This window comes from Misgurnus anguillicaudatus, chromosome 9 (assembly GCF_027580225.2).
Source record: "Misgurnus anguillicaudatus chromosome 9, ASM2758022v2, whole genome shotgun sequence".
Taxonomy (NCBI): Eukaryota; Metazoa; Chordata; class Actinopteri; order Cypriniformes; family Cobitidae; genus Misgurnus; species Misgurnus anguillicaudatus.
Window position 1 is genome coordinate 29,726,076 of NC_073345.2, and position 12,517 is coordinate 29,738,592.

General features: G+C 34.8%; 1 protein-coding gene across 8 annotated transcripts in view; it reads left to right on the top strand.

Annotated features, from left to right (window-relative positions):
* ptpn13 (protein tyrosine phosphatase non-receptor type 13) overlaps nt 1–12,517 on the top strand; it is a 101,106-nt gene that overhangs the window by 47,442 nt on the left and 41,147 nt on the right. For all 8 annotated transcript variants that reach the window (XM_055179715.2, XM_073871470.1, XM_073871469.1 and 5 more), the window contains exons 8-12: nt 7,118–7,210; nt 7,301–7,391; nt 11,790–11,943; nt 12,048–12,122; nt 12,215–12,389. In XM_055179715.2, the coding sequence (XP_055035690.2) occupies nt 7,118–7,210; nt 7,301–7,391; nt 11,790–11,943; nt 12,048–12,122; nt 12,215–12,389 (588 nt within the window). The remainder of the gene's footprint in view (nt 1–7,117; nt 7,211–7,300; nt 7,392–11,789; nt 11,944–12,047; nt 12,123–12,214; nt 12,390–12,517) is intronic.

Sequence of the window (12,517 nt, forward strand, 5' to 3'; positions counted from 1 at the left end):
AAATATATTTATTCAATTTATTTAAGCTACATTTAAACAAAAGTTTTTTGTTTTGTTTTTCTATATTTTTTGTTTAAATGTAACTTAAATAAATTGATTGTGACCACTTACCTTAAAAAAAAAGTATATTAAATGAATAATTTTTTTCAGTGTTGTCCCTATTTTTTTGATCAGAAAAATTATCCAATCTGTAACTGAAAAAACATTGTATTATCCAAACTGTGAGTATTGTGACCCATTGAATGAACCACTTCACTGAAAAAAATGATTCATTTAATTTACAAAAATTTTTTAAGGTAAGTGGTTGCAATCAATTTATTTAAGCTAAATTTAAACAAATTTTTTTTACTTTACTTTACTAATCTTTTTTCTTTAAATGTAGCTTAAATAAATTGATTGCAACCACTTACCTTAAAAAATTGAGTAAATTGAATGAATCATTTTTTTCAGTGTATTAAATGTTGAGTATATCCAGTGTGGGAAGAAGCGGGAACAGTTGGCTTGATTGAAAATTTTTGTTTGTTAAAAAAGATAATATGCATCAGTATTGGCAAAAATTGGCCCTGTGCTATGACCTCAACGTGTAATTGCATTTTCTAAATGATGACACCTTTTTAATTTTTGGGTGAACTATCTCTTTAAAGACAGTCTAGTATTACTTTGCTCGCAGATATTTAAGTGTCTTAAATTTTTTTTTTTTTTTTGGCACTGCTGCTTATCTTTTTAAGGGATGATGCTGAATAATAATTTGTTTAAAAAGTGTTTATGGCGCACAGTGTTGTAGGGTTTGTAACAACATAGGAAAAGTGTTGGCGTACTTCAAAGGAAACTCAGAGTGGGTGTTTGCTAAAAAGCATTTAGAAGAGGCTGTTTTTATCTTTATACTTTTGATCCAAAAAATACAAATGGAAACACAAGCCAGTTTTCCAAAATGCTGTTCTTGTAAAAGTTTAGCTTTAGCTGTACATTGAAGTGCAGTCCACAGCATCTCATTGCTTTACGGAGGAGCCCTAAAGACAGCCACACTTTCAGTATCTAAATGTAATTGCACGTCACATTAAAATAAAAAGGGTAGTTCACCCAAAAAGGAAAATTCTGTCATCATTTTCTCACTCTCATGTTGTTACAAACCTAAATACATTTCTTTGTTCTGATGAACACAAAGGAAGATATTTTGAGAAATGTTGGTGGACCCCATTTACTTCTATAGTATTCTTTTTTCTATTATGGAAGTGAATGGGGTCCACAAACAGTTTGGTTACAAACATTTCTTACAATATCTTCCTTCATGTTTATCAGAACAAAGAGATTTTTGCGGGTTTGTAACAACATGAGAGTGAGTAAATAATGACAGAATTTTAATTTTTCGGTGAACTATCCCAAGTTGCATCTGCAAAAAAATGATGTCAGATTATTTTTCAGCACTAGCTCCATTGAAGAAGTTATGATGAGAAAATAGAATCGGGGAATGAAATGTTCGGGAAAAGGAATATAATTGAATGAGGTCAAATGTGGCGGCAATGAGTGTTTGTTTTATGACTTGTCCACCTACACCAGTGTCCCTTTTAAGCTTTTTTATGGCCATCTTAAAAAATCTGAGATCATCACAGCTTGTGCTCTTTAGGCAGACCCAGTAAACTGAAACAATAGACTTTTCATATCCGACAGCTGTCAGGACCCCATCTGTTTTATCTTCATTTGCAGGTGTTTCGATGTCCAGGACACTTTCTATTAACGAGATTGTTTACTTGAAAATAAATGAAATTTCAGTCATCATTAACTAATTTCTTTGTTCTGCTGAATGCAAAGATATGTTAAAGAACGCTTGTAACCAAGCTAATCTGGGGCACCATTGACTTTCACAGTAGGAAAATATAATACTATTGAAGTGAATGGTGTCCCAGATCTGTTTGGTTTCCAAAATATGTTCCTTTTGTATTCAGCAGAAGATGACATTCATACAAGTTTGCACAACCACTTAAATGATGACAGAACTTTAATTTCCTGGTCTCTGAAAGCTTCATCGATTAGCAAAGTTTTAATAAAAAAAAAACTCGGAGACAAATCTGTTCGGTTCATGTTTGGCCCATTGATAATGCATAAATGTTCTTTAAATACTTGTTTTAATTCACATTAATCGTTTTTTTTCTACCCTGACTGATGAACATTCAAGGAGAAACTTTTACGGTGTCAAAGCATCAGATTAATTTGACAGATCACAGGACGTCTTTTCTGTCATTGTCGTTTAGCTTGAAATATGTCCAAAGGCATTTTCTCTGTGAAATTTCTCAGGATTTGCATGACAGGACGCGGTGCGTTCGCCTGTAGCAGAACGGGCTGTACTGATGACCAACTCTCTCGCTCTTTCCTTCATCCATTTCACAAATGTTTTTTCAGCAGAACAGGCTGTAAAATAAATGATGATAGTAACAGTAAACTCGCATTCAATGGCTTTCAGCATGTGCGCTTTGAAGTTATCCTGGACCAGTTTAATGATACAGTATGTGTGTGACTCACTGTTATATCCATCAGCCTCCCACTAGACTTTGATAAATGCACTGTGTAGGCAGCCATTTCCATTGTAATTGTAGTATGTGTGCGTTTGTTTTGTATTGTTTGTGTGTGTGTACTGGTTGTCAACTCATCCTTTCTGCAGCATCAGGCCACAATGCTTCCTGAGGTTTTGAAGAGATGCAATGTGGGACATATAGATGTTAAAGGAATAGTCTTTAATAGGGTTGCGTGTATTTGCGAGAGGCACTTACCAACCTGTGAGCATGTGCGTTGAGCTTAAGAAACTAAAGTTATGGTACATTTGATGTCAGGTTTAATTGTTGTATTATTGTGATTTTAGCACATGATTTTAGAGAAATTTCCCCATTCAAATAGATGGGATTTTAGTATTACATGACTGAAATAACTGCCTGGACATGGCCACCTAGTGTCATGACTTACCTAAAGGGATATATGCCGTGTCCCAAATGGCACACTTCGGACTTGTGGACTTCCACAATTTGATGACATCATGTTGCGCAGACACTAGGGGCCCTTGATGCGAGTCCACGAGGGCGGAGTCGTATTTCGGGACAGACTCGAGCGTCACGTCGGAAATAGGAAGAGAAGTTGCCCATCAGTGTAAACTCCTCCCATCTGTCATCTGAGTTGGTAAAGTGCATGAAGCCGCAGCAGTGCAGGCTTCGACTAAGACCGCATCAAGGGTGCAAAGGGGGCGCTTATGGGCACACTTTAGAGCGTAAAAATGACAGATGGGACACCCTACGGACTCGTAGACTAAGCGAGCACGCACAATTTAAGGTCTCGAGACCGAAAGTCCACATGAAGTGCGCCATTTGGGAAAGGCCCATTGATGGGGGTCAAGATGGCAAACTCATGAAAGCACATACATTGATAATTTGAAAATAATTGGTTCTTGTGTGTCTGGTGATTCATTAATATGCTGAAAATTTCAAAATATTAATATATTCCCCTGCCAGCCTTTTTTTTTTTTTAAAGTTGCCTGTAAGCATTTTTTGTGATTTTTATGAAAATTTTACAAAATGCCTTTCAGGAAATTTTCTTTTAAAGATATATAAACATACAAATATAGCAAATGAAAGAACAGACCCTGTGCTTTCAAACAAAACAAACAATTTGTAGGCAAAAAACATTTGATCCTATCTGTATTTTTTTCTCCGGCTATAAACTCTTAATGGGTATTATTCTTCAAAAATAATTATTCAAAAACCTGAAATAATTGCATTTTTGTGAAGGAATTTTGTTAGAGATTAGATTCAGAACAATTGTTAAAAGTGTAAAATTAATAATAATTATAATTTTTTGCTTCAGTCTTTTGGGCATCTCGTGGATGATCGCTGTATTACAGATAACCAAAAAAAAAAACTCATCAGAAACACGTTTTCATGCAAATGTTTTCTCTTAATTGTTGAGATAACTCGTCAATGGCGGGAATGTTTTCTCACACAAAAGCATATTTTTGTTTCATAAGACAATATATTAACTCGCTGTCATTTGGATTACTGTATTGATGGATTGATGTGCTTTGGTGTATATTGAGCCCCATATAAGAAAACAACATGACAGCCTTAATATATATATTTAAATAAAAAAGTATTTTACATCTAGGATGGCACAAGGGTGAGAATTTTAAGATTTAGGTAAACTATTCATTTAACCCTGAGCTAAGACAAGGTATGCATCTCATGTAACACACCAAAGGTGAATGTCCGGGTCAGGAATGCAGTTTATTGATCTGTATTTCCTCCTTCACAGTTGATGGTTTTGTCTCGCTTAGTTTACTTAGCCTCAGAGAAAGCCGATCGGTTACATTGTAATGATGTCTAAACATTGCTCGGCATGTGTTTAGAAGTAGATGCAGAGTTCGACGTTTACTGAGGTGATCCGCCAGCATGAGACTGAAAGCTTATTGTTCTGGTGAATGTTGAACTCTGCCTTTCGAAACTCGCGGCTTGAGAAACCTTCAGGAATTTTGCTTATGCTAAGTATGCAGGATTTACTGAGTGAAGTGCATCAACTCGATTTTCTGGTTCTAACAAATTTGTGTAAATGAGGTAGAATGCCACACACGGATGATATTGTCAAGTTTCAGTATTGGTTTAGTGTGATGTAATGCTCACACATCACACAGAAGTTTAAAGCAGTGAATCAGACTTTCCTACCTTAGCTTTGTCTGCAAATGCAAACTGGGTGATTATTTGAATAAGAACACAGAGGCAGTGAGTGCTGCATGAAGGTCAACACGCAAGCCCACAAAATAAGATGATAGATTGATAGAAATAAACAATAGTTGTTGATAGTAATGCAGTTTATCTTAAAAAAATAAATTAATTAATTCAAAGTGCAATCCTTTAAAAGTTTTATGCTTGTTTTATGCCTCATATACCCCATGTGATCTTCAGCCAGTGCAATGTTTGACAGTGTGATTTTACTTAAAATCTTCACACATGTATCTCCTTTCGGGATCGTAAAGCATGTCTTGTTTAGGAACATGATTTGCATGTATGTTCATTCTAAATATGGCACATTGTTTGAAAGCAAATTTAACTCCCACGGGTGCTCATAGCACTTTTTAAAGAGTAACTAAACCCCTGACTCCACCCACTGGCAATATTTGAAAAATGCAAAAAGTGGGCAGACCCCAACAGAGATAGAGGGGACGAACTGAGCTCGTACCAAGGGTGTGGTGAGATTGGAACAAGAGCGTGGTGAGCTTGAACCTGCTTATGTCACGTCGCACCGCAACATCTAATAGGAAAATTAAACTGCAATAGCCACCGTTCAACCTGAAGAGGGCAGCACTCAAAGTAACTCATATCAATAAACAGCACTAATAAAGCCCCATTCTTACAGATCATTAACTAAAAAAAGTTGGTTTAGGGTTTAGTTATTCTTTAAGTATGTTTTACTGGTCACGGGTTATATGTGGATGCCTACAAATCGTTTAAATCTTGGACCTGCCAGAGACAAAACAATAATGTGAAAGTGTACATTGGGGGATGCAAGTCAATTTTCGGTTCGCTGTCTGATGAAAACCACATATGTCCATTTTGCCGATTTTGAGATTTTTCGACGGATTGAATGTCCAGGTTCATTTCCGTATACAGTATGCTTCACATCTAAATGGCCAATAAAAAGTTGTGAAATCACGTCATCTGATTTTCACATATATCCATTTGGTGTCATCACGCCGCGTATCTCCCGCCCTGTGGAAGCATCTCACCGGTCTCGTGAACTTTTATCAAAGCTCAGCACTGGATAGTCGAATAAACTTAGTGAGACAATGACTTTCCTTCTTCGAGGTAAACGTTTCCCCCCTGACTATCTTTCTATACCTTGCAAACAAAGTATCTGTCTAGCATTACCATGTCAGTGTATTGATTCATTGTCCCTTCATAGTTTGCAAGAGACATTTAATAAATTTAGAATTAATTTTAAATAAACTAAGCATATTTAATGAACTAAGACGTAGGCTATTTAATAAACTGAGCGTATTCATCTGTCAATATGAAACGCGCTTGGCCATTCTAATTAATAATCGGAAGAACGCGTATCGACCACCATTACTGTAAAATATGCACGTATGTCCATTTAAACTCAATTTGTCAGAAATTCTGACAATTAAAGTGACATTTAAATAATATAACTAAGAAAGCCATTGTTTTAGAAAATTAAGGTCAGTGTCTGATTTTGTGGAAAAGTAGTCATAAGGTTCACTTTTTAAATTGAGGTTTATACTGAATAAAAACGGTTTCCACTGATGTATGGTTTGTTAGGATAGGACAACATCTGTTCGAGATAAAATAAATTTTAAAAATATGAAATCTGAGTGTGCAAAAATATAAATATTGTGAAAATCGCCAAATGAAGTTCTTAGCAACAAATATTACTTATGATAAATACATATATTTATGGTAGGAAATGTGCAAAATATCTTGATTGATCATGGTCTTTACTTAATATCCAAATGGTTTTTGGCAGAAAAAAATTGATAATTTGAACCCATACAATGTTTTTTTTTTTTGCTATTGCTAAAAATATCCTTGCTAAAAATACCAAGGACACATCTAAATCAAAAAATGGATCATGCTTTTGCTGTTGCAGCATCAAAATTTATTTTCTTTAGCTTTCAATATGTGACACAAACCTTTTTATTTTTATTATTAGTTGCAATTTTTGCAGATAAGTACAGTATGTGTGCTGTATGTTCTTTTAGTATGATATGTTTTTAACATGTGTTATATTTTTTAGTATAATTTTTTTCTCTCTTTGTTTTTTAATTATTTTATTGTGAAGCACATTGATCAACTTTTGTTGTTTTAATTGTGCTAAATAAATAAAATTGCCATTGCCATTGGCAAAATATATCTTTGCTACTCATGAATGGTTTTGTGTTCCAGGTTCACATTTGACAAAAAAAACTAAATGGCTTGTGTCACAAATGTATTACTTATTTTACCTATCTGCTTATTTTATGTGCTCACATATTTTTATAACTTTTATAACTATCTTATTTATTATTTACCAACCAATTTATTTTCATTCACTATTTATTGACATGAATATTTCCCTGTATTTTCAGATCCCCCACACACCCACAGAAGATACAACAGTGATTACAGTTCATCCAGTGAAAGCCCCTCTGTGACATCATCAGACCCCGATTACAGACAAGGTACAGTGCGTCTGCTCACAACCTCATCCATATGTGATGGATGCATCACGTGTGATACTCAAACAACATGTTTTTTCTGCTCACTAACAGCTAAACGGCCTGAGGATTTGAGACGATTCAGTTCTCAGGTGGTGCTGTCCGAGCACGACTCCGTCTCGCTCGGTGGTGCTCAGAGACACAGGTATGAGCTTTTCCTGTGATGTTTACTGCTCTGATCAATCATGCATGGGCACGTTTTTAAGAACTGACCAATTCTGTGGTCATCAGCCTAGGTTAATGATAACCCACATTCATCCTGAGTTGATCTCTTAACCTGTACCAGTTTAGTTCTGGTTACAAGAACTTGAGCTGCAAGTGTGTGTGTTTGAATGGCATTCTTTTAGGGTCAAAGTTGGGTTTGGATTATTTAATATACTGTATCTTAACAAAACAATAGTCCCATAAGATCAAATCTCAGATGAGACCTCTTTAATATCTCAATTACTTCTTATAGACATCAATAAATTTAAATGAAGAGCAAATCTTCTGCATTTTAGATATTTCTCCTGGGGCAAAATGAAATCAAACTTGGGTCGTCAGATTTACCCAAATCTAGATTATTTTACTTATTCAATTTGATCACACCCAAGCAATTTTAGGAGAAAGTTAATACTTAAATGAAACACAACTGAGATCTCCTGGCTTGAAATAGTAACATTTTCCTCTGCATGCTGTTGTTTTAATGTTGATAGCACAATGCCACAACTTATATATCTGCGTGTCCTTCTCAGTGTATAAAAAAAATGTCAAACAACTTCTTATTTACTTGCAGTAAATCTGCGAACATTTAAATAGATCAACACCACTATCACAGCTGTAAGTTCGGTCCCAGGCAGCCTTTGTTACAATTTGTCCTTTTTGTAACCTTTACAAACTGCCATAGGTCTCTTAAAAGGTATTCCAGACTAAATATCCCATCTCGTGTTGTTCACCAGTCAGTGTCTCTGCGGCTCCCCCTGCTGGTTAAATAGCTGCACTATCCACTGAGAATTTTCCATCAATAGTTGCTGTTGTGGTGACGGTTGCCAGATAATGCCGCTGTGTAAAGGAGGTTTTGGTGCTTTAGGTTCAGTAATTATCTCCTCGAGGATGTCCAGGGCACAGAGCTGCAACACGTCACCCATGGCAGCCATGGTGGCATTTCATCACTATACTGATGTAACAGAGCCAAGCTGCTATTATTGCAAACTAGTATCATGTCTATATCTGGTTTAAATAGTCATTTATGCATTTATCCAAAGCGACTTGCGGTGCATCCAAGCAATCCATTATAGCAGTATGTGTGTTCCCTGGGAATCAAACCCATGACTTGCACAGTGCTAATGCAATGCTCTGCCAATTGACTTACAAATAGACATGGGACTCAGGAATGCTTTGGTCAGTTGCGACTGAGGTTAAAACGTCTATCTGAAGTCATTTTACAAATAAATTAAATATAAATGTTAGGGCTGTCAATAGATTAAAAAAATTAATCTAGATTAATCGCATGATTTCATGAGTTAACTGCGATTAATCGCAAATTAATCGCACATTTTTATCCATTCTAAATTTACCCTAATTTAACACTTTTCAGGTTTTTAATATTCTAATCATATATACATATATAGATGCTTTATGCAAATGTATGTTAACAACAGCCTGTTTACATTTTAACAGAATCACCAGCCATTGTTTTGTATATGAATTTTCCTTTCAGAAGATTTTTCTTTCTCCATTTTTGTTTGCTGCTGCATCATTTGTGACCTGTGCTGGCAAGTTGAGTCGGAATTAGCAAATTTTTAAAAAATAGTTGTTCATATTTTGACATTCTCTATTAAAACATAGAACAATGCATGATTTGTTGAAATATAACAAAATATGACAGAACTACACGTGTTTGAAGTTGAAAGAGTCAAATTACCACAAACATTTCCACATCCATACATTATATTACCACATCAATACCTTAAAATCACTGGTAAAACTAATAGATTTAGCACACACAAAGCAAAAACATCATCAATGTATGTTCAACTTTTTTCCTTTTGTTTGATTGACATTGAGACAGACTGCTTAAAATCTAAGTGATCTAATACTGTATAATGTTACACATCAGATAGTTTTACCCAACAGTTAACCAAACATTTACTTAAAACATAACAGATTATAGAGCCTACCTGCGTGAATTCTTATCAAAACAGATATTTAAAACTGTAATTTTGTGATGTCTATATATCCGGGTCGCGCACTCGCGCGTCTGTGTGCACGCGCTTCAGATATCAGTCAGTCAGCGTGAGGGGATCGCTTTTGAGTCTTGTCGCTCTTAATAACTCTTTAACATTAATCAGGTACCGAACTTTATCTCTCTTAATGACTATTTTAACATCAAGCAAGTCCTGCAGTCTATTTTCTAAGTCATGCATAAAAGCGAAACCAAAATGAATTGAGACGCATTTTTGTATTAGATTAAGCATTAGGAGGACGGTAACGTTACACCTCTCAGACGTATAAATAAAGATCATATCAGATGTCCAACGAGCATTTAGAGCATTGGATTTGGTAGACGATTTGCTTAATGTTCTTATTTCTATGAAAACCTTTTACTCATTTAGAGAGAGTCACATTTGTCTGCGTCTCTGTTCATTCAACTATGGGCTGGACCAAGGGTCAAACAGAAATTGCGCGTTGCGTTAATCTCCGTTAATAAAATTAGTGGCGTTAAAATGAATTTGCGTTAACGCGTTATTAACGCGTTAATTTTGACAGCCCTAATAAATATGCATAGTTCATAACATGACGACATTTTATTCACAAATTATAAAACCAACTGCATGTTCGTCTTCTAAATGACACTTTGCATTTCTTACAAATTACATAAAAAATATACTAAATTGATATTTTGTTTCCATATATTTACGCATGTGGCAAGTAGCTGTGGATTAAGTGGGATAATGTGTACAGCCAGTTGTTTTCGCAGATCAGGACCTTGATGCAAAGAGATACTTGGATTTTTTAAATAATATTTTGGATATGGTTAGATTTAGTTGCATGTTGATGTTATTAATAAAGTTTTCTTATATTCATAAAATAAATGGTTACACTACTTGAAGGGGTGTTCATAAGACTGAAATGACACCCTTATAATAAACATGAAGGAGATTTGATGCACATTTATGACAACTGTCATTAAGTGTATTTGTTCAATTATGTAATTTTTTTATGAAAATATGACATTGTTTGAATTGTTATGACATCTTGAAATTACCAATACATCATAACTTGTAATAAATCTGTCATAAACATGCCATTGCAGAATAATTATCAAACTTAAGAAACTATCTACCTTTATGGGTTAACATTACATTAAACTGTCATTAAGTTTTAATACTATGTCAAATCATTTTAAATACCTTAACAACATATGAAGAGTTTCGTTGCGAAACAAGATAAATCCATTTTTTAACATTTTTGACAAAACATGTTTATTATTATGGTTATATTATTTTTAATATATTAATATATTATTATATTATTTTGTTTTATGGTGCTACTTAGCTGTATTTTTTTAAGTTATGAAGGTTTAAATCAAAACAAACCAACTGCAGTTGCATTGAAAATAATTGGAATCCACAACCAAAAAACGAGATTTCTAAACAATTTAAAAAACGGTGGTTATCTCGTTTTGCAACGAAACTCTTCATATTATACTTAATTTTATTTATGTGCACAATACATAAAAAACTGGCAGCTAACAGAATTTGTTCTTCCTCACACGGAGGGTTCTAAAATTTTCTGACGTAGAAAAAAACGAACAAAACATTTAATCAATTGAATTAATTTATTTAATGCAACTAAATGTTCTTCCAGCGATTTGGACCCAATGGCTTAACCCATTATTGTACTGTTTTCGTTTATTTTTAGGTGAATCTGTCTCCAAATGCAAAAAAATAACTTTATCAATTTTATTATAAATATTATTGAATAACTGATTTTATTTGTTAAACACATGGAGGAAACTTAAAAAAACATGAAAAATATTTATGATACTGTTTTAAAACTATTTGACAGAGTATTAACACTTAATGACATTTTAATGACAAATGTTTGTACCACTGTAGTTGAGGTCAAGAAAAATATTCATTACGCTTTTATAAAACTGTATGAAAGCGTATTAACACTAAATGACATTTTAATGACTAATTCACTTTGTATCACTGTATAAAAGTGATCAGTTATGTTGTCTTAGTAATGTCAAGTTGTCATTAAACATTATAACTTGTCATAACAAAGACATCTCAAACAATGTCATATTTCCATAAAAAACGATATAGTTGAACGAATGACACTTATTGACAGTTGTCATAAATGTGCATAAAATCTGAATCACGACATGACGTGCTATGAACATGAAGGTGTTTTATGAACACACCTTCAAGTAAAGTGTTACCAAGTAAATAAATGCAGAAATGCCTTAGATGCTAGAATTGCATAGATTTAGTGTAAAATTGCCATTGAACTTGCATTACAGCACTTAAAAATACCTTCCTTATTTTGTTTCTAGACTGGTTGACGCTGGTCAGGACGAGCTGTCGGGTACAGAACTTCTGATCCAGCGACAGGAAGAGATGCACAGGCTCCAGGCCCGGCTGTCCCGGGCATCAGCCTATCCCGGAGAAGACCTAAGAGCCTCCATACTGGACCTAAGAAAATCAAAAGTAATCCAGTTGGTCTAAATTCAGATTGAATTTGCAACTTAACCTTAGAGTTTAAAAGTCACCGGGACATCGTTTTGATAAAAATGCGTTTGTTTATGATGTAGAATTTCTTCGGCCCCGAGTTTGTGAAGATGAGCAGCGAGCCATGTGTGCTTTTGAACGTGCCTTCATCGATAATGGTGAGAGTCTGCGTTTTCATTACATGCCCAGTTTCATGTCTAACTGTCTTTGCGAATGTGCATATTAATCTTTGTCTGTTTGCATGCCAAAGAATAAGCGTGGAAAGGTGGAGGAGAGTCAGAGGAAGGTGGGTGTGATCGTATTGAACGGACAGAAGTTGGAGCTGTCGTGTGATGTGAAAGCTGTCTGTAAGGACGTTTTGGACATGGTCATTGCTCACGTCGGGCTTGTGGAACACCACCTTTTCAGCCTTGCATACCTAAAAGGTTCATAAAACTCTTATGTGTATTATTTGGGGCGGGGGTTGTGGTTTTCCTAGGGTACAACAAAAGTACAGTAGTTGAATAAGCATTGCAATAAATTACAGTAATAACAAAGTAATTTAGTTTCCCCT